This window comes from Dipodomys spectabilis, unplaced genomic scaffold (genome assembly GCF_019054845.1).
Source record: "Dipodomys spectabilis isolate Male_0828 unplaced genomic scaffold, ASM1905484v1 ptg000826l, whole genome shotgun sequence".
Taxonomy (NCBI): domain Eukaryota; kingdom Metazoa; phylum Chordata; class Mammalia; order Rodentia; family Heteromyidae; genus Dipodomys; species Dipodomys spectabilis.
The window spans coordinates 326,067-350,708 of record NW_024871503.1 but is presented as its reverse complement, the minus strand read 5'-3'; the positions used below and the strand labels follow the sequence as shown (position 1 = coordinate 350,708).

At 57.6% G+C, this 24,642-nt stretch overlaps 1 protein-coding gene across 1 annotated transcript; it reads right to left on the bottom strand.

Annotated features, from left to right (window-relative positions):
• Nucleotides 1-1,439: 1,439 nt before the first annotated feature.
• Nucleotides 1,440-24,253, bottom strand: Wscd2 (WSC domain containing 2). Its single transcript, XM_042673418.1, has 8 exons — nt 23,823-24,253; nt 19,226-19,340; nt 17,576-17,760; nt 9,674-9,795; nt 9,070-9,244; nt 7,794-7,958; nt 6,249-6,449; nt 1,440-1,823 (listed from the first exon to the last, which is right to left on the bottom strand). Exons 1-8 carry the CDS (start codon nt 24,205-24,207, stop codon nt 1,471-1,473), a joined length of 1,701 nt encoding a protein of 566 aa, XP_042529352.1. The 5' UTR covers nt 24,208-24,253; the 3' UTR covers nt 1,440-1,470.
• Between the last annotated feature and the right edge of the window lie 389 nt (nt 24,254-24,642).

Here is a 24,642-nt window from a genome sequence, read left to right as displayed (position 1 = left end):
AATTCGAGCACTGAGCTCCCCTGCAGACACATCTCTTTCAGCTCCCTCCCCACCCTCCCCCATAATCCAACCCCACAGACACCCTCCCCAAGAAAACAGCCCCTCCCGCAAAGCCCCTTCACACAACACTCCATCACGTGGCCAAATTGTCAACAAAACTCGCCTTTAATGATAAGACACAGGCCCAGAGGCGTCTTCAGACAGAAGCTGTGGTTGGAGGTCACCACCTGCCAAGACCGAGCCCCAGGTCCTGGCCCAAGATTCTCCCAGAGAGAGAGGGAGAAAGAGAGACCACCTCCCAGTAGGCAGGGAGGCCATCAAAGAAGACTAGAAAGTAGCCCAGGGGTGTGGATGGGTGCAAGAAACATGGTACAAAATACATTCAGAGCCGCTGGCTGAGTCCCGGGCTGGCCCCAAACCCTGTGCAGGAGGCATTCAAGAGACTTTTCCCTCTATCCGCCCCCCCCCCCCCCCCCCCCCCCCCCCCCCCCCCGTGGCCAAGATCCAAGGGGCCGAATGTATTAGTCATATTTCTCTTAAAAAAATAAATCTCTTTTCACTCACCTTCTCGAGTCCCCTGGCTAGCCGGGCCTTCCCTGGCACCCGGAGGGAGGGCCACGCGGGGGTGGGGGCACTCCACAGGAGCGCTGGCTGTGACTATGGCTTTTGTATGTACATTGATGGGAGCCACAGGTACCCCAGGCGGGGAATTCCACGGATGGGGTCCTGAATTGATGCTTGGTTTTGTTTGGTAACAGACAATTGGTGATTCAGGTCCTCGGAAATCCTTTGGTTTGGTGTCTGGGCTTCAGGACCACGGAGGGTGGGTGGATGGTAAGGAGGAGGCCTGTCCCCCCGTTTCTCAGAGGGCTCTGGAGGGAAGAGGGCCGTGTGGGGCCGGCCCTGAGGGGCGGCCTGCGGCCTGGGAAGGTAGTGGGGGGGGGCCTGGTTCTCTCTGGTGGGGAGCCCTCGTGGTGGGGGGTGGACGATGCCCGGGGAGGGAGGGGGGGAAGGGGTCAGTCCGGAGGACAGAGCACAGAGGGGGCGCGGGATCCCACCCTGAGGAGCTGTGCTCCCCCACCTGGGGGGTTGGTCGGTGCCTGAGAGACCCTGCACGTTAGATGGGAGGACCCCCCACCGATCTCCACCAACCGCCCCAATGCCCAACTGGCTCCCTTCTCCATCCGCCACCACCACCACCAAGAAATGCACCCCGAGCCCCGCTGTCCCCTCCGCCCCCCCCCCGGCCCCGGCAGACCCCCGGGCGCACAGCCCGCCGCCGCTGTGTCCGCGCCGCGGGTGGAGGGGCGCCCGGGCCAGGCGGAGGAGCGGCCGGGCCAGGCGGAGGGGCGCCCGGGCCAGGCGGAGGGGCGCCCGGGCTTCCTGAGTGGGGCGCAGAGGGGCTCCCGGGGCGCGATCGGTGTCAGCGCCCCCTGCGCGGGGCCCCCCGCGTCCCCCCGGGCCGGGCCGTCATCTCGGGCAGTAGTCGTCCGGCACCCCGGTGAGGTTGCGGCCCCGCAGCGCGGCGTCCACCATCTTGATGTAGGCGGCGATGGTGCGGTGCATGTCGGCGGTGTAGGGGTCGAACTCGAGCTTGCGCAGCCCCGAGCGCTTGAAGTTGCCGTCCTTCTGGCTCTCCACGCACAGCAGCCGGTCCTCGCGCGCCGCCACGCCCAGCAGCCGCACCATGCGGCCCAGCTGCGCGAACAGGTCCCGCTTCAGGTCCTCGAAGTGCACCACCAGCACCCTGCGGCCGAACTTGAGCCAGTCCAGCGTGTGCGTGGCCCACCACGGCGCGTAGTTGCGCACGAACTCCGGCCACTCTGCGGGGGACACGGGGCGGGCGCGTGGGCCGGGGCCGGGCGGGGGCCCGCGCCACCGGGATCCCCCCCCAGGGCCTCCCGGCCCGGCCCGGCCCCGCCCACAGCCCCGCCCCCGGCCCACGCCCTCCACGGCCTCCCCGCCCAGCCGCCGGCCACAGCCCCGCCCACATCCCGACCCCGCCCACATCCCCGCCCCCGGCCCACGCCCTCCAGGGCCTCCCCGCCCAGCCGCCGGCCCGGCCCCGCCCACAGCCCCGCCCACAGCCCCGCCCTGCCCGCCTGCCCATAGCCCCGCCCCTGGCCCACTTCCTCTAGGGCCTCCCCGCCGGCTAGGCCCCGCCCACAGCCCCGCCCCCAGCCTCACCCCGCCCACAGCCCTGCCCCGCCCAGCAGCCGGCCCGGCCCCGCCCACAGCCCTGCCCCGCCCAGCAGCCGGCCCGGCCCCGCCCCCAGCCCCGCCCCCGCCCCCAGCTCCGCCCCCAGCTGCTCCTCTCCTCTAAGGGACAGGGAAGGTCACCTGGAGCCCACCCAGAGCCAGACCCAGCCCTGCCGACCTGCGCTCTAATAACACGTGTGCCTCTCATACGGAAGTGGGCGCCACCCCAACATGCAAATATAGGGCACCCCAATGTGGAAATATATGGCACCCCAACATACATACATGGTAGCCCAACATGGAACTAATGGTACCCAACACAGAAATGTATGGTACCCTGGCATAGATATGTATGGTACCCCAACATGGAAATACATGGTACTCCAACCTAGAAATGTATGGATCCCAGGAACCATCTATCTATATATGTATATATTACCCCAGCATTGAAATGTATGGTACCCCAACATGGAACTATATGGCACCCCAACATGGAGTTATATGGTACTCAACATAGAGATGTATGGTACTCTAATATAAAAACACATGGTACTCTAACATAGAAATATATGGTACCCCAAGCCTGGCACCGGTGGCTCACGCCTATAATCCTAGCTACTCAGGAGGCTGAGATCTGAGGATCGCAGTTCAAAGCCAGCCTGAGCAGGGAAGTCGGTGAGACTCTTATCTCCAATAAACTACCAGAAAACCAGAAGTGACACTGTAGCTCAAGTGGTAGAGCGCTTGCCTTGAGCTGAAGAGCTGAGGGACAGTGCCCAGGCCCAGAGTTCAAGCCTCACGACTGACAAAAAAAAAAAAAAAGAAATATATGGTACCCCAACAGAAATATATGGAACTATATGGTACTATATGGTACTCAACATAGAAATGTATGGTACCCTAGCATAGAAATATACCCCATCCTAACAAAGAAATATGTGGTACCCCAACCTAGAAATGTGTGCTACCCTAACAGAAAAATACATGGTACCCTAACATATACAGGCTACTCTAACTAGCTCAAAAATAAAAAATAAAAAAGGCCTGGCAGCGTAGCTCAAGTGGTAGGGCGTCTGTGCACCTGTCTGGCAAGTACCAAAGTCCTGAGTTCAAACCCCAGTACCATCAAAAACAAAGAAGTCCTAATTCTTTGTTGGGTGACGGAGGCAAATTATCTCTTTCAATCTCAACTACCCTGAAGTGAAGAGACTGCTGGTCCCTCCTCACCAGCAAGCAGACAGACAGACCAAGTGACACCCTGGAAGCCACACAGTGTCACCCCTCCCCAGCCCTCATCACCTTGCAAACAGGGGCTCTGTGAAGGGACACTGAACTGAACTGAAATTCCCAGCTGCCAGACTGAAGCACCAGCTCAGGTTCCTGTCCCTTGCTGAGACTCCTGCTCCCCCAGAGCCCCCTGGGACCCCAAAGCTGCTGGGGAAATGTTGATGCTGGTGACAAAGTTATTATTATTTTTAATTCTCAAATGGCGTTATTTACAATGGATCGGACTCAATGGGCCCACGTTCTTAGAACGGGTGGAGAGCCACAGGATCTTTCCAGAATTTCTCCCCCTCCTCTGTCACTTTGTGGCACCCCCTGGGATTCAGGACAGCTGTGTGGTCCCAGGGAAAAGCCCAAGTGACCAAGATGGTGGCCGCTCCTGACCTCTGGGAGGAAGGGGCGCTAGGTGGCGCTCGAGAGTCCGTGCGTAGGGTGGCTAGGGTCCCTGGGGTAGCTCCAGCTGCCCGGGGCCTCGGGTGCAGGCCGGGATGATTCCTCAATAGAAGGACACGACTGTTTGTCTGAGGAGCAGGCTGGTACCCCGTTGCCTGTGGGGGCATCTGCTGGGTGTTCGTGGTATGCTGAGCACTTTACGTGAAGTCTCACCCAGTGAGGAAGAATTCCCACCCGGTGTTTCTGACAGGGAGAGTGAGGTTCACAGACATAGAGTAACTTGCCTAAAGCTCACGGGGGGTGTCCAGAGTTCAAACCCACTGCCATGTCTACCGCAGACCGGGCAGGGCTCCTTGTTTCCCAATAACCCTCTAAGGGCCTCTGATCCAGACAAGTATGGTGGTGCATACTTATAATCCTGCACTTGGGAAACAGAAGTAAGGAGGACTGAGTTTAAGACAACGTGAGTTCAAGGCCAGTCCTAGCTACAAAATGAGGTCCCAAACAAACAAACACTTGGTCCAATTTCTGTGCCTCCACCCCCGCTGCCCGTTTGGTACCAGGCTTGAACTCAGGAACTAGGAAGGGCTTCTTGAATTTTTGTTTTTCTCAAGGCTAGCAATTGACCACTAGTACCACAGCTATATCTCTGGCTTGGTGTTGGTTAATTGGAGATAAGAGTCTCATGGGCTTTCCTGCCTAGGCTGGCTTCAATCCATGATCCTCAGATCTCAACCTCCATAATAGTGGGGATTACAAGTGTGAGCCACTGGTTCCTGGATTGTGCTTACCTTTTTTATGTTTTGATGGTACTGGGGTTTGAACTTAGGACCTCATGCTCGCTTGCTAGGTGGGTGCTCTGCCGTTGGAGTCATACCCCCAGCCCTTTATGGCTTTAATTATTTTTCAGATAGTCTTGCACTTTGTGGGGGGGGGGGAAGTGTTTGATGTTTTGGGCCTGGACTGGCTTGGACTGTGATCCTCTTGTGTATGCTTCACAAGACGTCACTACCATTCCCAACTTGGTGATTGAGATGGAGGTCTTGCTAACTTTTTGAACAAGTTGCCCTTGAACAGTGACCTATCCAATCTCCATCTCCTGGGTAGATGTTCCTAGATGATGACTCTGCAGTCCGATGGTGGGGGTTCAAAACCCCCTTCCTCTTCACCTAACTGTGGCGGTGTGATTTGATGTTGCTGAGACTCAGTTTGCCTGCAGGCAAGTGGAAAACCTATCCAGGTCCCTCTCCTACGGATGCCTGGGGGTTGTGCTGTGCAGGTTGGGTGCGGAGATCTTGGCACAGAGCCTGGAAGCGGCTGGATGAATGACTGTCACTTTGATAATGCTTCAGGCCCATGCGGGTCCCCAGCCTCTCCTGAGACGCTCCATGCACCCCATCAGCGGTGCCGGAGCCCCTCACAAAACAGGACAGACTTCCAAGCTGTTTTAGCCGCAGGTGTTTGCCTACGCCCCCACCCCCATATAACCAAGCTGCTGAAATTACCTCACTGGAAAGAAGAATAAAAATTAACACAAAAGCCCGCAATTAGCTCAGGCTTCCGGGGAATCGATCAGTGCCTCAGATCCGGTAACAGAGGCACACCGAGCCACAGAACATCGGTCATGCATGCCGGATCCTCCAGGAACTGGCCCACAGGAGTGCCCGGCTGGCTGTGTGCAGGCTGGCCCGCCTCCGCTCCAGATTCTCAGGGACAGGAAGAACCCGAGCCCGATTAATGGCCTCACTGTCCCTCATTCCCCCACGGAATCATTACACACGGTATCTATTTCATTAAACAGATCCAGAACAATTCACCTTGTGTAATCATATAACATAAAATTTTGCTTTGGACTTCCTCCAGGGAGGTCATAAAACTAATGTGATAGAACCGTGTGTGTGTGTGTGTGTGTGTGTGTGTGTGTGTGTGGAGGGGGGGGAGCTTCAACTCAGCTCTCATTGGGAAGGGCCAAGGGCAAGAGAGGATGACTTTGGTTTTGCCCAACTATTAAGAGGTATCCTTCTTGTGAGGGTGAAGAAGTTTACCCTTGCCAGGCATGGTGGTGCATGCCTATAATCCCAGCTCTCAGGAGGCTGAGTCAAGCCCCTCTGCAGGCTTACAGTCCCTTCTTATGGGGAGGGTGGATCTCAGCTCAGGGAGGATGAGCAGCTTTTCTAGAAAGTGAGAGGCTGGGCCTCCCTCTTTATCCTGTACCTGCGCCATGTCGGGGACTGATGCTGGTGGGTGTGGTGACAGCCCCGCCGGCCCCCTGCATCCCCCCTCCAGCCACCCCTTTGCAGAAGCCCCGCCCACCCAAAGCCCTGCCCCGCAAGCCCCGCCTCCCACGCCCAAGCCACGCCCACTAAGCCTACCTTTGCCCTTCCAGTGCGCGTGCGCGGCGAAGCCAATGTGGCCGCCGTACTTGCGGTTGAACTCGGCCATGAGCGCCTTGTAGGGGTTGCGGATGAGCAGGATGGCCGCGTCGAAGGCCTCGATCTCCTTCTGGCCGCTCTCGTGCGTCTTGATACAGATGGTCCGCCCGCTCCGCCAGTGGTCCCGCTCACCTTTGAACCCTGCCCGGGACCCCAGGGCAGAGGTTAGGGGTGCGGGGGGGGGGGGCGGGGGAGGCGGGGGAGGGGGCGGGGGGGGGGCGGGAGGCCCCTGACCCTCCGCGATGCCCCGGGAGTGCTGGGGAGCTGGGTTATCCACTCTCCCCGGGAGTGCTGGGGAGCTGGGTTATCCACTCTCCCCGGGAGTGCTGGGGAGCTCGGTTACCCACTCTCCCCGGGAGTGCTGGGGAGCTGGGTTACCCACTCTCCCCGGGAGTGCTGGGGAGCTGGGTTACCCACTCTCCCCGGGAGTGCTGGGGAGCTGGGTTACCCACTCTCCCCGGGAGTGCTGGGGAGCTGGGTTACCCACTCTCCCCGGGAGTGCTGGGGAGCTGGGTTACCCACTCTCCCCGGGAGTGCTGGGGAGCTGGGTTACCCACTCTCCCCGGGAGTGCTGGGGAGCTGGGTTACCCACTCTCCCCGGGAGTGCTGGGGAGCTGGGTTACCCACTCTCCCCGGGAGTGCTGGGGAGCTGGGTTACCCACTCTCCCCGGGAGTGCTGGGGAGCTGGGTTACCCACTCTCCCCGGGAGTGCTGGGGAGCTCGGTTACCCACTCTCCCCGGGAGTGCTGGGGAGCTGGGTTACCCACTCTCCCCGGGAGTGCTGGGGAGCTCGGTTACCCACTCTCCCCGGGAGTGCTGGGGAGCTGGGTTACCCACTCTCCCCGGGAGTGCTGGGGAGCTGGGTTATCCACTCTCCCCGGGAGTGCTGGGGAGCTGGGTTACCCACTCTCCCCGGGAGTGCTGGGGAGCTGGGTTATCCACTCTCCCCGGGAGTGCTGGGGAGCTCGGTTATCCACTCTCCCCGGGAGTGTTCGGGAGCTCGGTTATCCACTCTCCCCGGGAGTGCTGGGGAGCTCGGTTATTCTCTCTCTCCGGGAGTGCTGGGGAGCTCGGTTATCCACTCTCCCCGGGAGTGCTCGGGAGCTCGGTTATTCTTTCTCTCCGGGAGTGCTGGGGAGCTTGGTTATCCATTCGTGCATCACCAAGTACCTGCTAGATGCAGGGCACACGCCCTGGTGGAGGCCTGGGGTCGTGGGGCGGGGTGGGGGATGGGGGGGGACTGGCCTGCGTGCAACCGACGCTGGGCGCATGCTGGTGCTGGTGAAATCGCCAGGTACCCCGAGCCGATGCAGCCCAGGGGCCAAAACAGGAGATGCAGGCAATGGTCGTCAGGTATAAAAGCAAGCAAGGTAGGAAGCACAGCATAGGACTCAGACCCTGGCTCTAGCAGGAGCTGGGGGGGGGGGGGGGCGGGGGTATTCCAGCGGGCCGTCGCTCAGCCCAGCCTGGCCCTCTGTCCCTTACCTTTATTGTATAAGGAGCCGTCGAAGTAGTAGCTGCCGGTGTAGAAGCCGGTGGCCAGCTCGATGAGGTGGCGGGCCCACGTGTTGCCCGCACCCGGGAAGCTGGCCAGAGCGATGAGCTGCTTGGATTTGGCGGGCAGGAATCTTCTGTCCATGCACCGGTTGTCTGGGAAGCATGGGGGGGGGGGACATGCCGGGGTCAGCCACACACAGGCAGGAGGGACCAGATCAGGGTCCTCCAGCTGTGAAAATGGCAGTGGGAGAGTTATTTCCTTTCTCTCCCTCCCTCCCAGGATCGAGTGAGATTCGGATGAGGCAGGAGCACTGTGCTGCTGAGTTTCAGTAAAAGTCAGGGAGGAGCAGGAATGAGTGTTCTCCCCAGCCTCGGTTTCCCCCCAGCAGAGCAACGCTTTCCCACTCACCCCCCACCCTTCCCCAACTTCTACCCCAGAAGGCCAAGGCCAGCGCGGAGGTAGAGTTGATCCAGTCCCTGAAGAGCGTGTTTATTTGGTTCTAACGCCACCTAAGTCTAACCGGACTGAACTGGTGGTCGCCTCCCCTGGCGTCCACCTTGGAGGTAACCCACTTCTGCCCATTGAGCCTCAGTTTCCCATTTATACAACGTAGCCAAGGCACCAACCAGGATTCACTAAGCAAGATAATGAATGTGAAGCATTTGCAACATCTGCGGAGAAGCTGTGCTTGATACCATGCACCTGTGGCTCACGCCTGCCATCCTGGCCACTCAGGAGGCCGAGATCTGAGGATCGCAGTTTGAAGCCAGCCCTGGCAGAAAAGCCCTGGTGAGACTCTTATCGCCAATGAACTACTCAAAAATTGGAAGTGATGCTGTGGCTCAAGTGGTAGAGCGCTTGCCTTGAGCACAAAGAGGCTGAGGGACAGTGTCCAGGCCCTGAGTTCCAGCCCCACGACCAGGAGAAAAAAGAAGTTCAGTCTTGAGAACCTCCCCAATTGCCTGGGTTTGAATCTCACCTCTGCCCTCTCCTAGCTGTGTGATGCTGGCAGAGCCACTCTACCTCGTGGTGTAGAAAGAAAGGAAGAAGGACAGGAGGGAAAGATGAGACTCAGGGAGAGAGGGATGAAAGTGATAGGTACATTTACACCGTTCTCAAACCGGGACTTTTGAAGTCGACAACCTACAGCTTCATTGTACAGATGGAGAAACTGAGGCCCGGAGGCGGGGTGGAGGGGGCATCCCCTCCGGGCCGGGCCCGGTCTGGGGGGAGCGCTGAGGCACGCTGGCGGCCGTGGCTGACCTTGGACCTGGGTCTGGTACACGATGAAGTAGCTGGGCGTCCCGCAGCTCTCAAACTCCTCGGCGCCGCACCGCTGCGCACACAGCTGCTCATCCTCTCTCTCGTGCAGGGGGAACCGCGTGGTGGGAAACCCACAGTGGCAGGCGGTGCCCGCCAGAGCCGCCAGGGGAAACTCCTGAGGGCGCAGGGAGGGAAGGAGTCAGCCCCGGCCCGCACGCTGCGGCTCTGAGCCTCGATCCTCAGACCTCAGCCTCCCGAGTAGCTGGGATTCCAGGCGTGACCGCACACGGTATTCCCCTGGCACAGACGCTAAGTGAGCCAGAGGATCAGGGGCTGGAGCAGCCCTCGACCTGGCCGTGGGGTACCCCGGAGCCCCTGGACACGTCCTCCTTATGGGAGGAGACAGGCTCTTGCCCACTCAAGCCTGGTGCCCAGCAGCCCGTCGTTCAGCCTTGGCAGTGACGTCTGCCTACGTAGCTCCGCCCCCCACCGTCCACTACAGCCCAGGCCCTCAGCCGTCCATCCCCACCCAGCCTCTCTGCCCATGCCGCCTTCCCTCCACCCCAGGGCGGTGAGGGGACCCCCCCCAACCCCCCAGGCGCACCTTCTCCGTGCAGAGATCCACGCACTTGTCCACCGACATGTTGGACATGGCCACAGTCACAGGTAAAGCCAGGGAGAGGTTGTCAGGCCTGCGGAAACAGCCCCGGAACACCGCACTGCCGTCTGAAGCCAGAGGGAAAAGGACCGTGAGATGCAGGAGACGGATGAGCCAGAAGCTCAGAGAAGGCAAGGGATTTGCCCACGGTCGCACAGCGAGCCAAAGCAAAGCAGATGCAGAAAGAGCAGATCATTTCATTCTTCAACAAGGACCCCGGGCCACGCCAGCCCCTTTCCTTTGGTGGTATCTGTGTCGACCAGGGAAAGACCCATCGATTCTAAGCACCTGAGGACGGGAGGGAGCAAAGGGCCCAGTCCCTCAACTGTAAAGGGCCCCGCTGCCCCTCCCATCCTGGGCCTGGGGACTCTCTCCCTGCCTAGCACCTAACCTGCAGTTTGCACAGGATGCTGTGGGAGGGCTCTCTTTAAGACAATTCAATCTGCAAACCCCCAGCTGCACAGTAGCAGCAAGCACAGGAAGTTCAGAGGCCACTGCTGTCTCTTCAGTGGATTCCTGCCCCCTCCCCCAGCACTGGGGATGGAACCCAGGACCTTTGCACATGCTGGGCCAGGGCTCTACCACGGATCCACACTCCCAGCCCTTAGGGAGAGCCTGAGTCAAGTGTTTGTGCGGAAAGCCAGCTCTGGGAGTGGAGAAAGATGGGAAGGGGATGGGACAGGGGAGGGGGCCTCTGCCGGGGCCTCAGGGAGCTGTGTGTGTGTGTGTGTGCACGCGCACGTGCATCTGTGTACACACGCATGTGGGAAACGGGATGGTGGAGTTGTCTTTCCTTAAGGAGCGGCCGGAATCCCAGCCATGCAGGAAGTGTAGATGGAGGGTGAAGGTCAACCGGAACAGGAGCCACGAAACCATGTATTACAAATATTAACAGAAGCAAACAGGACGAGGGGCTGTCTACTCAGATGGTAGAGGGCAGACTGGGAGGCCCTGGGTTCAAGTCTCAGTACTGCACAAACAAAACCAACCTAAGAAAATAGTCGCCCTGCTGCACACACCACAAAGCTCCTGCGGAGCATAGTTGCAGTCTGACTCAGTTTCCCCTTCTCCCCGCGCCTGAGCTTGGGTGGAAAACCCTGTCACACAAGACGAAGGATGCTGCCGACATCAGGGGCGTGACCTAGACGCCATCCACCAAATCCCTGCTGCCGCGCGCCCCAGAGACGCCAGCCCACTTCACTTTCCAGAGAAGCCCTGCTGGGCGCAGACCCCGGCTCAGGAACTACAGACGTCAGGGGCTTCTAGCCAGCGGGGGTCTGGCGTGCCGGTAGAGTGGGCTTGGGGCTCAGCACCTGTGCACTTATGTGCCCAGGAAGCCCTAGGGGATGGCCCCCCTTAGCAGAACCCGGGGGCGGGGGGCTGTGAATAATACTTTTAATTTGTTTTTGTTGGACATGGGTCTTGAACTCAGGATCTGAGCCCTGGACTCTTTTGCTCAAGGCTAGTGCGCTACCACTTGAGCCACAGCACCACTCCTCATATTCTGGTGGTTCAGTGGAGATCAGAGTCTCACGGACTTTCCTGCCCAGGCTGGTTTTGAACCATGGTTCTCAGATCTCAGCTGCTTGAGTAGCTAGGATGACAGGCTTAAGCCACTGGCACCTAGCTATGAATGAAACTTCTTTTTTTTTTTTGGTCCGGTCGTAGGGCCTGAACTCTGGGCCTGGGTGCTGTCCCTCAGCTCTTCAGCTCAAGGCTAGCGCTCTACCACTTGAGCCACAGCGCCACTTCCGGCTTTTTTCTTTCTGCTTATGTGGTGCTGAGGAATCGAACCCAGGGCCTTGAGCATGCAAGGCAAGCGCTCTACCACTGAGCCACCTTCCCAGCCCCCTGAATGAAACTTTTAAATGTCAGTCTTCACAGCAAATCTACCAGCCCTTCCTTCCTTCTTTCTTTCCTTCCTTCCTTCCTTCCTTCCTTCCTTTCTTCCCTCTTTCTTTTGTTTTTCCTTTTTTTCTCTGTGCAGGTCCTGGGGCTTGAACTCAGGGCCTGGGCACACTGCCTGTGAGCTTTTTCACTCAAGGCTAGTGCTCTACCACATTGAGCCACAGCATCACTTCTGGTTTTCTAGTGGTTAACTGGAGACAAGAGGCTCACAGGCTTTCCTGCCCGGGCTGGCTTCGAACTGCGCTCCTCAGATGTCAGCCTCCCGAGTTGCTGGGATTGCAGGTGTGAGCCCGGCACTCTGCTTTCTCCACTGTTCCTCAGGAACAGTGCCAGCCATGCGAGTTTCCCAGAAGCCCCCTCGGGCCATCGGTGGGAGCAGGAGGCTTGCAGAAGCGGCACACACATCAGCTCTTCCTTGGGGACAGCGGTGACCTGAGCAGCTCGAGCCTTTCACTAGCAGGAGGCAAGCTGCGCATGCATTCATGGACTGTCTTGGCCGGAGATAGATGAAAAACAGTCTGGAAGTAGCTGCCAAGGTCTCCGGAGTCCCATCAGGCCTTTGTTCTGCTGCTTCACACACGCACACAAACCCCGAGGTAGGAGTCAGCAGGCTTCAGCTTGGAGGCAGGCGGGGAAGAGTCCTTCTCAGTTTGAAAGCCACCACCTGCCCCTGGGGTAATTAGGACAAGTTTGACTGCATTAAAGATGCTGGGAAGGGCCTGGAGGCGAGCTGGGAGCCGACTGTGGCCACGGAGCCCCCCCCCCTCCCGCAGTCAGGGCCTGGATTACACAAAGGCCCTCACCATCTGAGAAGCACTCAGGCTGGCTAATTTTAGACATCACCTAAGGCTCCCTCAGACTGTTGGAGGTTCCACAGCATGTAGCTTCTCAGAGAATCCCTGTAGGACAGGCAGGGTGGGAGAATTGTCCCCATGTTTCAGTTGAGGCTTGGAGAGAACCAAGCATGTGGCCACAGTGACACAGCCAGAAAAGGGGTGCATAAAGCAAGGCCTGCCTGACCTCAGCCCCCACCCACTCGGGCAAAGGCTTTTTACCGTCCCCCTTCTAGGACACAGAGGAAAACAGTCCTTCTGTCATCCCACCGGTCCCACACAGAAGGAAGAGCCCATGAAGTTCTGTATGAAATAATAAAATTCAGAGTCCTGGCGCGGCAGTGCACACATGTCATCCCAGGTACGGAGAAACTGGAGAGATGGGAAGGCAGCAGTTTGAAGACAGGATAAAAATGTATGGAGACCACCCGCCCCATCTCAATAAACAAATCGGGCATGGTGACACCTGCCTGCCATCCCATTTGTGTGGAAGGAGGTAGTAAGGCCACATCCTCAAGTAAAAAATTTAAGACCTTATTCTCTTAAAAAAAAAAAAAAAAGAGCTGGGTGCTGGTGGCTCACACCTGTCATCCTAGCTACTCAGGAGGCTGAGATCTGAGGATCCTGGTTCAAAGCCAGCCCAGGCAGGAAAGTCCGTGAGACTCTAATCTCCATTAACCATTCAGAAAACCAGAAGTGGTACTGTGACTGAAGTGGTAGAGCAAAAGCAGCTCAGGGACAGCGCCCAGGCCCAGAGTTTAAGCCCCATGACCACCACCACCACCACCACCACCAAAGAACTAGGAGATGTTGTAGGATCTGGGACCTCCCTGGGTGTTCCGGGGCCCCTCTCAGAGGCTGGCATGAACCGTCAGCGAGCCTAAATCACAAATACTGAACAAAATTCTCCAAGCTCTGAAGACAAAAAAATGACCCAAACTAGCCATGGGGCTCTACGCCCATCACCTCCATTTGGAAGCTCAAGTTGGGATCTTTTTTTCCTAGCGTAGATTTCATGATGCCTCCATCAAGGCAGGGCAATGAACTAGTGTCACTGAAGAGGAAACTGAGGAGAAGCTGGTTGGCAGTCATGCTCTGTGGGTGGCCAGAGGAGGATTCGAGCTCAGTGTAGCTCTGTGTGTGTGTGCGCGCGCGTGCGTGCTGGTACTTGAACTCAGTGCTTCACATTCTCACTTGGCTTTCTCTTTTGCTCAAGCCTGGCACTCTACCACCTGAGCCACAGGATCACCAGCTTTTTGCTGGTTCACTGGACATAAGAGCCTCATTGACTTTTCCTGCCCTGGCTTATCTTCAAACCTCGATCCTCCAGATCTCAGCCTCCTGGGCACTGGGAAGTACAGGTGTGAGCCACTAAGTCCTAACAGATCAGCACAGCCCTAATGAGCCTCGACACCCAAATCTTGCCAGAACCTTTGATCGCCAGCAGGACTCTCTGCCTGCCCCCCTCCCCCTGCTCTGGGAGTCGGATATATTTAATAAAATCCAACCAAGAAGAAAGCCCACTTTTTGGTTCTTGTTCACCAAGATCCAGGAGTCCCCAGACATGGAGGTGATGTCAAGGCAGAGCAGCAGCTACCTGTGTGCAAACATTCCCTCTGCCAGCCTCTTAATGCCCTCACCCCTGTTGGGACCTTCCGTGGCCTCAGGGATCTGTGGGCCAGCTCCACACCCGGGGTCAATGTCCCGCAAGGCCGTGCTTGGGAGACAAGGAGCCTCCTTTGGGTGTTTGCCATCAGACCGAGTTCCATACAGGCGCTCAGGGAAATAGCATTAGCAGACAGCGCTCCTTCCACTAATGACTGTACAAATGGAACCGTTTGCACCACACTGGCTTCCTGGAGGGCTCTGTCTTTGGCTCTGCTTGCTGTACCACATGCTAGGGCCTTATGCCACCAGCCCGGAGGGTACGCTTGTTCTGATTTATTTATGTCTGAGACAGATCCCAGGCCCAGGAAGCCAAGGGCATCAGAGTCATCGCAGCGAAGATCTCAGAGAGTTCAGATTGCTGACAGTCAGCAGCCAAGGTGGGCGGGGTCAGGGGGTCAAAGGCGGGAGGAGCTGCAACCCCCTCCCCCCAGTGCTGTAGTGTGTGAACAATCCAAACTGGGAGCCAGAGAACTGGCTTCAAATCCCTGCTCTGTTCTTAAGATGCGTCAAGGCCTCGAGGGGGGAAAATCATGTAGCCAAGCCCAGGGCCAGTGACTCTAATCAATCCTAGCTACTCGGGAGATCTGAGGATTGTAGTTCAAAGCCAGCCTGGGCAGGAAAATCCATCAGATTCTTATCTCCAATAAGAATACTCAGAAAAAGCTGGAAGTGGAGCTGTTGCTCAAGTGGTAGAGCACTAGCCTTGAACACAGAGAGGCTCAGAGACAGTGCCCAGTCCCTGAGTTCAAGCCCCGTGACTGACACAAATAATAACTAAGTAAATTCTGCAGCTAATTATTTCCCGAAATTCCCCCCAGATACTCTGTCTCCAGCAACCTGGAGTTGCCTAGATTTTGACCCAATTCCTTGGCCACTCATCTCAAGACTGGGTACTACTCTTCCCTACTCAGCTCGCCACCTGTCAAGGCTTTCATGGTGAAATCACCCTCCTCTTCCTCCTGGGTGCCTCCCCCAGGGGTGTCCAGCCCAGCCACGTCTGTTCCCTGTGCCGTGTGAAACAGAGCCGTGGACCCGGGAGGTTTATAGGGACTTGACCCACGACTCACGGCTGGATCACGTGGCTTTCTGCGTCTCCTGAAATCACCTTGCAGTGAGGTTCAGTTCCAGCATTGCTCCCGTGGGGCCCATGGGAACTGTTTTGTCCCCTGGTCAGCCCCCTTTCCCCCCAGGCCTCGTTCATGCTGGAGCCCACCGAGCACCATGGGTCAGTGGAAGGTCCAAGTCCTCTTTCCACATGCCACGTTGCCATGTTTTCCAGGTGTGCTTAGTACCAACCTCCAGTCTTCCCATCTGCGCTGCCTCCACTCTCATCCCAGCCAAAATAACTATGGAATTGCCCTTTAAAGTCTCCAGAGGGCATGTGCCCAGGCCTGGAGCCTTATACAGTTCAGAACAACTGCGGTGGGCATGCAGAACCTCAGTCTCCACCTGCCGGAGGAAGGACCACAGTGTCCTCATGGATGCCAGGGGACGATGCTTTTCTCGGATACTACAGTGTCTCTCCCACAGTGCTGCTTCTCACACATCGGCGGGCATTCTGAGGGGCACAGCAGCCCCCCTGCCAACCTCAGTGGACTGCTCCCCTGCCACCAACTGGCCCAGCAGCCTTCCAGCCACCCACAGAGACATGCACAGAGCACTTTCATGGCAGAGCCCAGTGATCTGTGTGTGTGTGTGTGTGTGTGTGTGTGTGTGTGTATGAGAGAGAGAGAGAAAAGAGAGAGAGAGCTTAAGAGAATGTCCAGATTCTCCAGAACACTAACCACAGGGAAATCTGGCCAATGTCTGGCTCACAACACACCCTGCAAAAATCTCGTTATCTGCCTCTGCCACATCCAGAGCCCTGCTCAGTGGCGACAGCTTCCTCTCAGACGCCCCCAGTACTTCGAGGTCCTCCCTCCAGATGCGCAGAGGGGCCCCATCGAACCACCTAAATATAGGCACAAGGGGAGCTGGTTTTGAAGAGGATGAAGGTACCATCAAGTTGAAAACCCATCATACTGACAGACAGACAGAAGCCCACTTGGTGGATCTGCTCCAGCCTGGATTTCACTACCTCTGCCCTCCTCCAGCCAGGCCTAAACCCAGGTGGCCAGGGGAATCTAGCTGGAGAAAACAATGTCTTGGCAAGCTGGTAATACTCGCAATTGTATCGACCACAAAGTATGCATGTGGCTTCAAAAACACAGGCTCTGAAACACTGGATACATCATCAAGCAATGAATTATTCTGGCAGTACTGGGATTTGAGCTCAAGGCCTTTACCACGTAAACCATGCCCCAAGCCCCTTTTGCTTTAGTCTGTTTTCCAAATAGTTTCTTGAACTTTCATCCTGGCTGCCATGGAGTCCACTTCCTGAGTAGCTGGATTACAGGCTTGCACCCGGATGCCTGTCTTTGAATCTTCTATAAACAATGAAATTTGCATAGAAGAGACCTTTCTTGACCCATAGACCAGCGTTCACTTTCTGCCAAACCTATTCTGTGTGGGTAGAATTATGTTCTAGAAGGAATCCATGGGGTCTAGCTTTATTATTTCAAGTGTGCTTCAAGGACCTGCAGTCTGCCCTTACCTGAGGGCACCGCAGAAATACAGCTCAGAGGGATGGATAGAGCCAGTCCACATGGTAACCGGCCTCCTGGGGGGAGGGTCTCAGGCACACCGTAGCTGGGGAAGCCTGAGGTTGGGTATGGGTCTCTGTTCTTGCCCAGGGACCGACAGCAGCCTCCAGAGAGCTCTGCCTCCACTAAGCCTCCCGCTTCTTAGCAGTCTGAAGGTCACCTGGAACTAGCCTGTGACCTGTAGCAGGTTGGCTTGAATTCATTAAGTCTCATGCAAATGGAGATAATTGCCAGTGGCAACTACCTGCCTGGCTCCAGAGAAAGCACACAAAATCAGCCTCCCAGCGCCTGGCGTCAGGGCCTGTCACGCCATAGTGACGAACTGTTCCTAGACACTACCTCCCACAGGAAGGGGACCATGGCAGGACCACACCCACAGGAGAGGGGCTGGCCCTGACCTCTCCATCTGCCTCCTCCTCGGAATGAGGGCATGAGGGAGAGTTAGGCCTTAGGGATAAAACATGGTGGACTGAACACGCAGCAGACACGTGGCCCAGCATGGTGCTTCTTCCCATAGTGCTCTAGGTTCTCATTCACATGCTGCTTCTTCCCATCATGCCCTGGGTTCCCCTAATAACCCTGGATGACCCACTCAGGTGCTGCTGCTTCCCATCATGCCCTGGGGTACCCACTCAACCAATGGAAAGTCAGCCAGTACAAAGCCCAGGGAGGGACTATGGGAGGTGGGGCGCTGCACACCGCGTAGCGAGGCAGAGCCGTGGAGGGCACGGGGCGGACACGGGGGGGGGGGGGCGCTGCAGATGCAAGCAGCGGAGGAGCGGGGCCGACTCACGTACACCTGCGGGCCGACTCCCGGGCCAGCTGCAGCCGGTAGACGGACAGGCGGTTGGCGCCACCGCACACGCTGCCCGGCTCGCCCTTGCAACCCATGTCGCACTCCGCCTCGCTCACGTTTGCCGCCTGGATCTTGTGGCCGCAGTAGCACTCGGCGCCGAACTCCAGCCCAGCATACAGGTAGCCCCTGGGGGAGGCGGCTGTCAGGCAGGGAGGCGGGCGCCACGCGGGGGGCCGGGGAGGGGGGCAGACCCGGGACACCCACCCAACGTGGAGGCCAGACCCACAGGGGCCTCCAGGAGATAGGAGAGGCCGGAGCAGGGCCATGGGACACACAGGGACAGGGAGGGAAGAGGAGACCCCCGGGGGGCAGGGAGGCCAGTGAGTCAGATGTGTTGCACAGACAGACACGTGTGTTGCCACACAGACACACCCATCCTCACTCACTGTCACCTGACACTACTCCACCACACACCTGTTTACCTATCTCTCTCTCTCCTGTTGCTTTTTCACACACACACACACACACACACACACACACCCTCTTGCTCCTCGGTGCTGCGTCTGGGAGACAGTCACCTCTGCAGAGCCCACCCCTCCTTTCCATGCATCAACCCCGTGAGGTCTCTGCATCCCCCAGAGCAGCGGGGGGTGAGGGAAGGAGGCAGGGAGTCTCATGAGCTCTTTGCAAGACGGCAACGCCGCGCCCACATCCCTGCCATGTGAACAAATTCCTTCTCCTAAAAAACGATGAGCTGCTGCAGGCCCCGCGCGGGGCTCAACGACTCCTTCCCTGGCGCTGGAATCCTTTCCTAAAAAGGCCATTCAGCGCTCGGCCCATCGGCAACCAGTGACGTGGGCGGGCACCAGGCTGGGGCTCGGAAAAGACATCGTCTGCTCCCTCACCCCAGGTGACCCCCAGAGCTGGCATGGCCCCGCAGAGGAGCCCCTGCCGAACAGTCCCATGGGGGAGGCACCCACAGGACTGTAACCACTTCTCCAGGGGTCCCACGATGCTGGCTAGACAGACATTCCCAGCCTGACTCACCTCCCCACACCCCAGGGGCATGGCCTTGCCCCAGGCACCTTTAGCAGGACCCACTTTTTCCAAAGCAAGAACAGCCCGGCCACTATCCCTGGGAGGAGGGAATCAGCGGGGAGGGATGGGTGGAAGGGAGGGGTGGGAAGAGGAGAGCATTCCATCACAAGCCGCTCTGAGCCAGGGGAAGAGCAAGGACATCAGGAAAGCTGCTAGCCAGGAGACTGCATTTCTAAAATGCTTCCCCCGGGATTCCCCGTCCCTCCTTGCGAAGGCAGAGACCTCCTAGCTGGGCACCTAGCTCATGCACAAATCTGGATGTCTGCACACACATTCACACACTCCTGCACACAAGGCCCCCGTTCCTTGCAGACCCTAGCGTATCTGTGTGAGGTCACACATACACCACCAGCTCACTCCTGGCATGGTCCCAGGCCACCGCCCAACACAATCTCCAGAAGCTGGACAGTCCTGCTCATTCACACACACGTGCACGCGCACGCGCACGCACATCCTCCTCTCCTTACATTCCGGCCCTCACCCGCCCGCACTCCCTCCCCACGGCTGCGGTGAGGGGTGCCCGAGGGGATAGGTGGCCTGTCGGGGGTCCTACCGTTCTGCACAGTTGTCCTGGCAACGGAAGACGGTCATCTTCTTGTAGTCGAAAAAGGACACACCTCGCAGGGCCCGGCTCTGGGTGTCATCCAGGTAGCAGCCCATGTACTTGGCTTTGGGAAGAGGAAACATGTCAGCTGTCACTGGAGACAAAGACGTTAGGGGAGGAAGGTGCCAGGTACCCCCCGGCTCTGTGGTCTGTTGAGCTGCAGCACCGACACATGCACCTTGGGATACAAGGTTGATGCTTCTGCACCCAGCTGGGCCGGTCTCCGTCTCAGTGGCTGTCACCTTTAGCGATGACAGACAGGTGAGCTACCGAGAGGCCTTGTCTTCCTGAAGTGGCCATGAAAATGCCGGACCAGTGATCTGTGTAAATGCTCCGACCACAGCATCCTGTATATACCAGGCCGGAAACACAGCTAAGTAGAAACCAGCCATTCACAGTGCTGTTTTAAGTATGGCACGGTGCTGTTTAAAGTACTTCACCGTGTGTCATCAACGTGATGATTTCCACCCAAAGCACAATTTCAGGTTGAGACCACAACCTCTCAGCAATAAGCCACAGATTTAGTTTCTCCAAGCCGTGAATGTTTTCTTGGCCCTCATGGGAAATGTGATACCTTATAACAGTACTCCATAGTTCTATAAAGTCTCTTCTTATTCCAAAAAAATTATGAGGATGTAGAAAGATATGTGTTTTTTTTGGGGGGGGGGTGCTGGTACCAAGGTTTGAACTTCGGGCCTCTCACTTGGCTCAGCTTGCTTACTCACAGCTGGTGCTCTACCACATGAACCATGCCTACAGTCCAGCTTTTTGCTGGTTAAATTGGAGATAGAGTCTCTTCTTGGACATTTCTGCCCAGGCTGGTTCTGAACTTTGATCCTCCAGGTCTCAGCCTCTCGAGTAGCTAGGATTACAGGAGAGAACTACCCGAGAAGATGCCATATGAGCTCTGTGTAATCTAATAGAATGGGACTCTGCCTCTCTGTGCTCGGGTTTTCGTGTATGTGACGAGGTGGGGTTGAGCCAGCTCCCTGTCTGGACTGCTCTCAGACTATGGTAAGCTAAAGTGCACAGTACTCAGAGCTGTGCCTGCCCCATACGGGCCACACAACTCATCTGTCTTGTGTAATCGTCACTCCTGTGGCCTGCAGAGTATGTGTTGTCTACAAGGGGAAACTGAGGCCCTGAGAGCCACAGGGATCGGTCCAGGACTGCACAGCCAGCAGAACACAGAGCTGAGATTTGAAGTTTGCGCTGACTGCCCGGGGCGCACTCTGAGTGAGGTCAAGGCAAGGCACCAGCACATTAAACACACAGAGATCCAGACCTGCTGCCCAGAGCGGCGAGCCTGAGGACCTGAGTGCAGCTCCTCCCCTCCCTGCTCCCAGCCCAGGACAGACGCTGACTTTTCTACATCATCATCCTGGACGGCCCTGGACAGCTGTGGAGCAAGCCAGACATAGTTAGCACCAGGTCAGGGGCAAGTCTTGCCTTTATTACTGCTAATACATTGTGTTTGTCATGGATGGGCTGCATTTGTGCGTTCTCAGGAACACTGCCGGATCCCAGGGCTGCTGCTAAAAGCCTCGAGGGCTGGGACTGCTCTTCGGGGCGCCCATTTCCTCTCTCTTTGCACTGTATAGAATGTAAAAGCTTGCTGGGCTGCAGGGGGCCGCGGGGAGAGGGCAACTAGCACGGCATACCCAGCGATCACAGGTCTTTCAAATGTCACAATTCAATAGTCCCTGCGTTGTGTCTGTTTCTCCCAACGGTTATCCGTGTACTCCGGGTAAGTGCTTTCTCTCGGAGTCTCAGTTTTACCCTCTGTGAAATGGGACAAGGAAGGCCTTGCCTTTACGGAGTCACGGTCACTAGATGCGACAGCAAGTCTCTGATAGCAGGGACGACGCCATAAGCACTGCCCAATATTGATCAGCTACTGCTGCTAGCCGCAGCAATGGCTACGTGCTGTGAACCAGACGTGGTAAGTATTTTACACGTATCATTTCGCTCTAAAATATGAAAATCAGCCCGATGCCTGTAAACCCGAGCTACTCAGGAGGCCTGAGGGCGAAGGATCACAGTTCAAAGGCAGCCCAGGCGGAAACGTCTGTGAGACTCTTATCTCCAATGAGCCAGCAAAAAAAAAGCCAGAAGTGGAGGGAGGTGTGGCTCATGCGGTAGAGCGCTAACCTTGAGAACAAAAAAAAAAGGCCAAGGGACAGCACTCAGGCACTGACTTTAAGCCTCAGGATCAGCACACACACACACACACACACACACACACACACACACACACACACACACACACGCACGTGCACCCACGTAATTCTTATTAGCAGCAGGTGGAGGTCTACAGTGGCCCTCCATTGTCTGGGGGGTGGGGGGGGTTGGTTAAAGGATAGCCTGCAAATACACAACTGGGAAGATGCTCAAGTGCTCTCTGTGATGGTGCTGGGCGATCACCCCAGAGGACACCCCCGGGCCATATAAGGACCCTGTACACAGCAGTTGCATTGTCTTGCAAGCTCAGCATAGAGACCATTTTCCCCCCCGAATCTTCTCTACTTGTGTTGGGTTGAACTTCAGGGTGTGGAACCCTCCGGGCAGAAGGCCAAAGCAGGCCATTGCTGCTGCCGCCGCCTGAGAAACTGCGTTCTCCACGGGATCTAGAAGAGCACAGGCAATCTCTTGTGTGAGTCCAAGGGCCAAGGCCAGGAGCACTGAGGAGTGCTTGCTCAGAGCTGGGGAGGGGAGGGTCGTGCCGTGGGGGTGGGCAAGGCTGGCCCTGGGAGGCCGGTCCTCCCCACAGACGGGATGTCCTTCACTCATTCACGCCCCATCCACTCAGCCATGGGTGCCAGGCGCCATCTTTGTGCCAGAGCTGTCCTTGGTGCTGAAGAAACATGGCCGAACCTACTGAAGCTGCAGCGTAGCAGGACACACGCACACACACACGCACACACACACACACGCATGATGCGTTCAGATGGTGACAAATCCTGCACAGAAAAGAAATCTGGGGAAACGGGGCTGTGACCAAGGAAGAGGTGGGCTGAGTTGGGCCACCCAGGGAAGCGTCTGTGGGAAGAAGAGGGGATCCACGCAAGGACGTGAGGAGGAGAGCAACACCTGTGGTGTCAGACATCCGGAGGCAGGAGCCGGCTGAGCATGGACCACGGGGTGAAGTGGGCCGGCGGGTGTGCGCATGCGCACGCACCACACCCGGGAGGCCAGGAGCATGGCTGTGGGACAGAAGTCGGGTCCGTCCCCAACATAACAAGGAGCGTATGTGAAGGCCCAGAGTTGTGAGCACTTTGGAGCTTTTGAACGCGTAGCTCGAGCTTGGCGTGGCCAGGGGGGAGCTGGACAGCGAGTGAAGGTAGACACCATCCTTCTCCCCTCCCCCCCCGGCACTGCCCCTCCCTCCTTCCCTGTACCACCTGCAGGATGGGCTCTCCCCGCAGGCAGCCCCCAGCCCCTTGACAGCTTCACCCCACCCCCCCCTCTGCCCTGGGCAGGGCCCAGGCCCTGGTGCTCTACTGACCAGGCTGCCCCGGCCTCTCAGGACCGCCTGGGTGGGAAGCCCATCATTAGCTCCATCTTACAGATTTCAAAACTGAGGCAGGAGAAGAAGAAGCCATTGGCCTGGTCCTCATGGTTGGCTGGGGGCAGACATGGAATAGTAACCCACGTCCTTAATCTCCTCTGTCCCTCACCCCGCCTTCCATGGACCCTGAGTTCTTGGAGGCAGAAGGCTAGGAGGCTCTTGATGGGGTCTTCTAGATGGTTCCCAGGTCCACAGGTGTGGGGAGGGCATGTGCTCCCTGGGATGGATTCCTTCTCAGGTCTGACAGGCATGGCAGAGAGGCCATGGCAGGCAGAGAGGCCTTTTCCCTGTCTCCCAACCCATCCTGCCCGGGATTCTAGAAATTTCCATCCATGATCCAGTCATGGATTACAGGGAACCCTGGCTTCTTCCCCAGCAGGCTGGTCAGCTGGACAGGTGCCCAGGATCTGAGTTAAACTACCTATCCCTGCAGGCCTTGATGTCCACATCTGTGAACCGGGCACAGGATCCTGCGTGTCTTGTCCAAGCCTGTGAAACTTAGTGACAGCCCTTCTTGATCATAAGAGGCTGAGAACAATCCATGGCCTAGGCCCACACCTGTGCTGTCTCCCGTAGGACCTTCACTGAAAGCTCTCCTCACAAAACCTGGGGCTCGGGGAACCCTCTGTTTCCCCAGCAACTCAGGAGCAAAGAACGGTGGCCAACTCAAGCCCTGCAGAGATGCTCGCAGCACGACCCCGCGCAGCCAGGGCCGGGCATGCGGGCTGTCACGTGAGTTAGGAAAAAAACAAAAAAAGGCTGCAGAGGATATGGGATCAAGCTTGGGACCGCATCATAGGCCTGGAGTTCAGATCCCAAGGTTCTGTGTGACAAGCCGTGTGGCCTCTCTGGACTTGACTTGTCTCCTCAGCGGGGCGCTATGCAGGCAGCGGTCTCTGCAGCACAGCTGGCTCCTGTTCGGCGCTGCGTGGGGCACAGCTGCCACCGCCCTGAGTTCCCCCTCCACCCGGCTCTTACCTCGCTCTTCCTCCTTCTCCCGGACCGCTCTTCCCTTGAGGGCCCGGCTCCAGGCGCCGCCGTAGTCGCCCAGCTTGGCTCTCTCGTTGGCGTCCTTGCTCTTGAACGGGGGTCCGTACCTGCGGGCGATGCTCGAAGCGTCGCCCACATCCCGAAAACCTCTGGCCAGATGCAAGTCCCCCAAGAAGGGCAGTTCGGCAGCGCCCTCCCCCGGGCCCCCCGCCGCGGGGCTGGGCTGGCTCTGTGAGACTGCGGCAGGCTGGCCCCCGAAACCAGAGTGCAGGAAAACGAGGCTCCCGGCTGTCAGGTAGAGAGCCAGGAAGGTGAAGAAGCGCACGGGTTTCCGGCGGAAGTACCGCTGGAATTTGAACCAGAGCTTGGCCATAGCAGGGTCATTCCGGAATGGCAGGTAGGCTGGCGAGACAGAGGGGTTTCCCAAACTGCCCTTCCAGATGGAACCCCTGCAAGGTTTGGAGTCTGAATTCCTCTACAGAGGAAGAAGACAGGTCCAGGGCTGGGCTGAGGACAGAGCTCACCAGCCTCTCAGGTTGAGCTGAAATTCAGGGGGGTCGGGGGTGGGGCGCTGGGAGAGGAAGCACAAAGCTAGTAGGTCCATTTCCCTTACATCTTGTTCTTGGCCTCTGAGTTCCCAGAGAACCCTGAAGTTTGCAATTGGTAAAGAGTTCCGGGGTCTCCCTCCAGGCAGCCACAAAGTCACTCTAAACCCTTTCCCAGCTCCTCAGGCCTGTGAGATTCGTTCTCAGAGGGCCCCGATGCTTGTCTCTTCTACAGTTGGGGAGCAAGCTTGGAGTACCTGTCT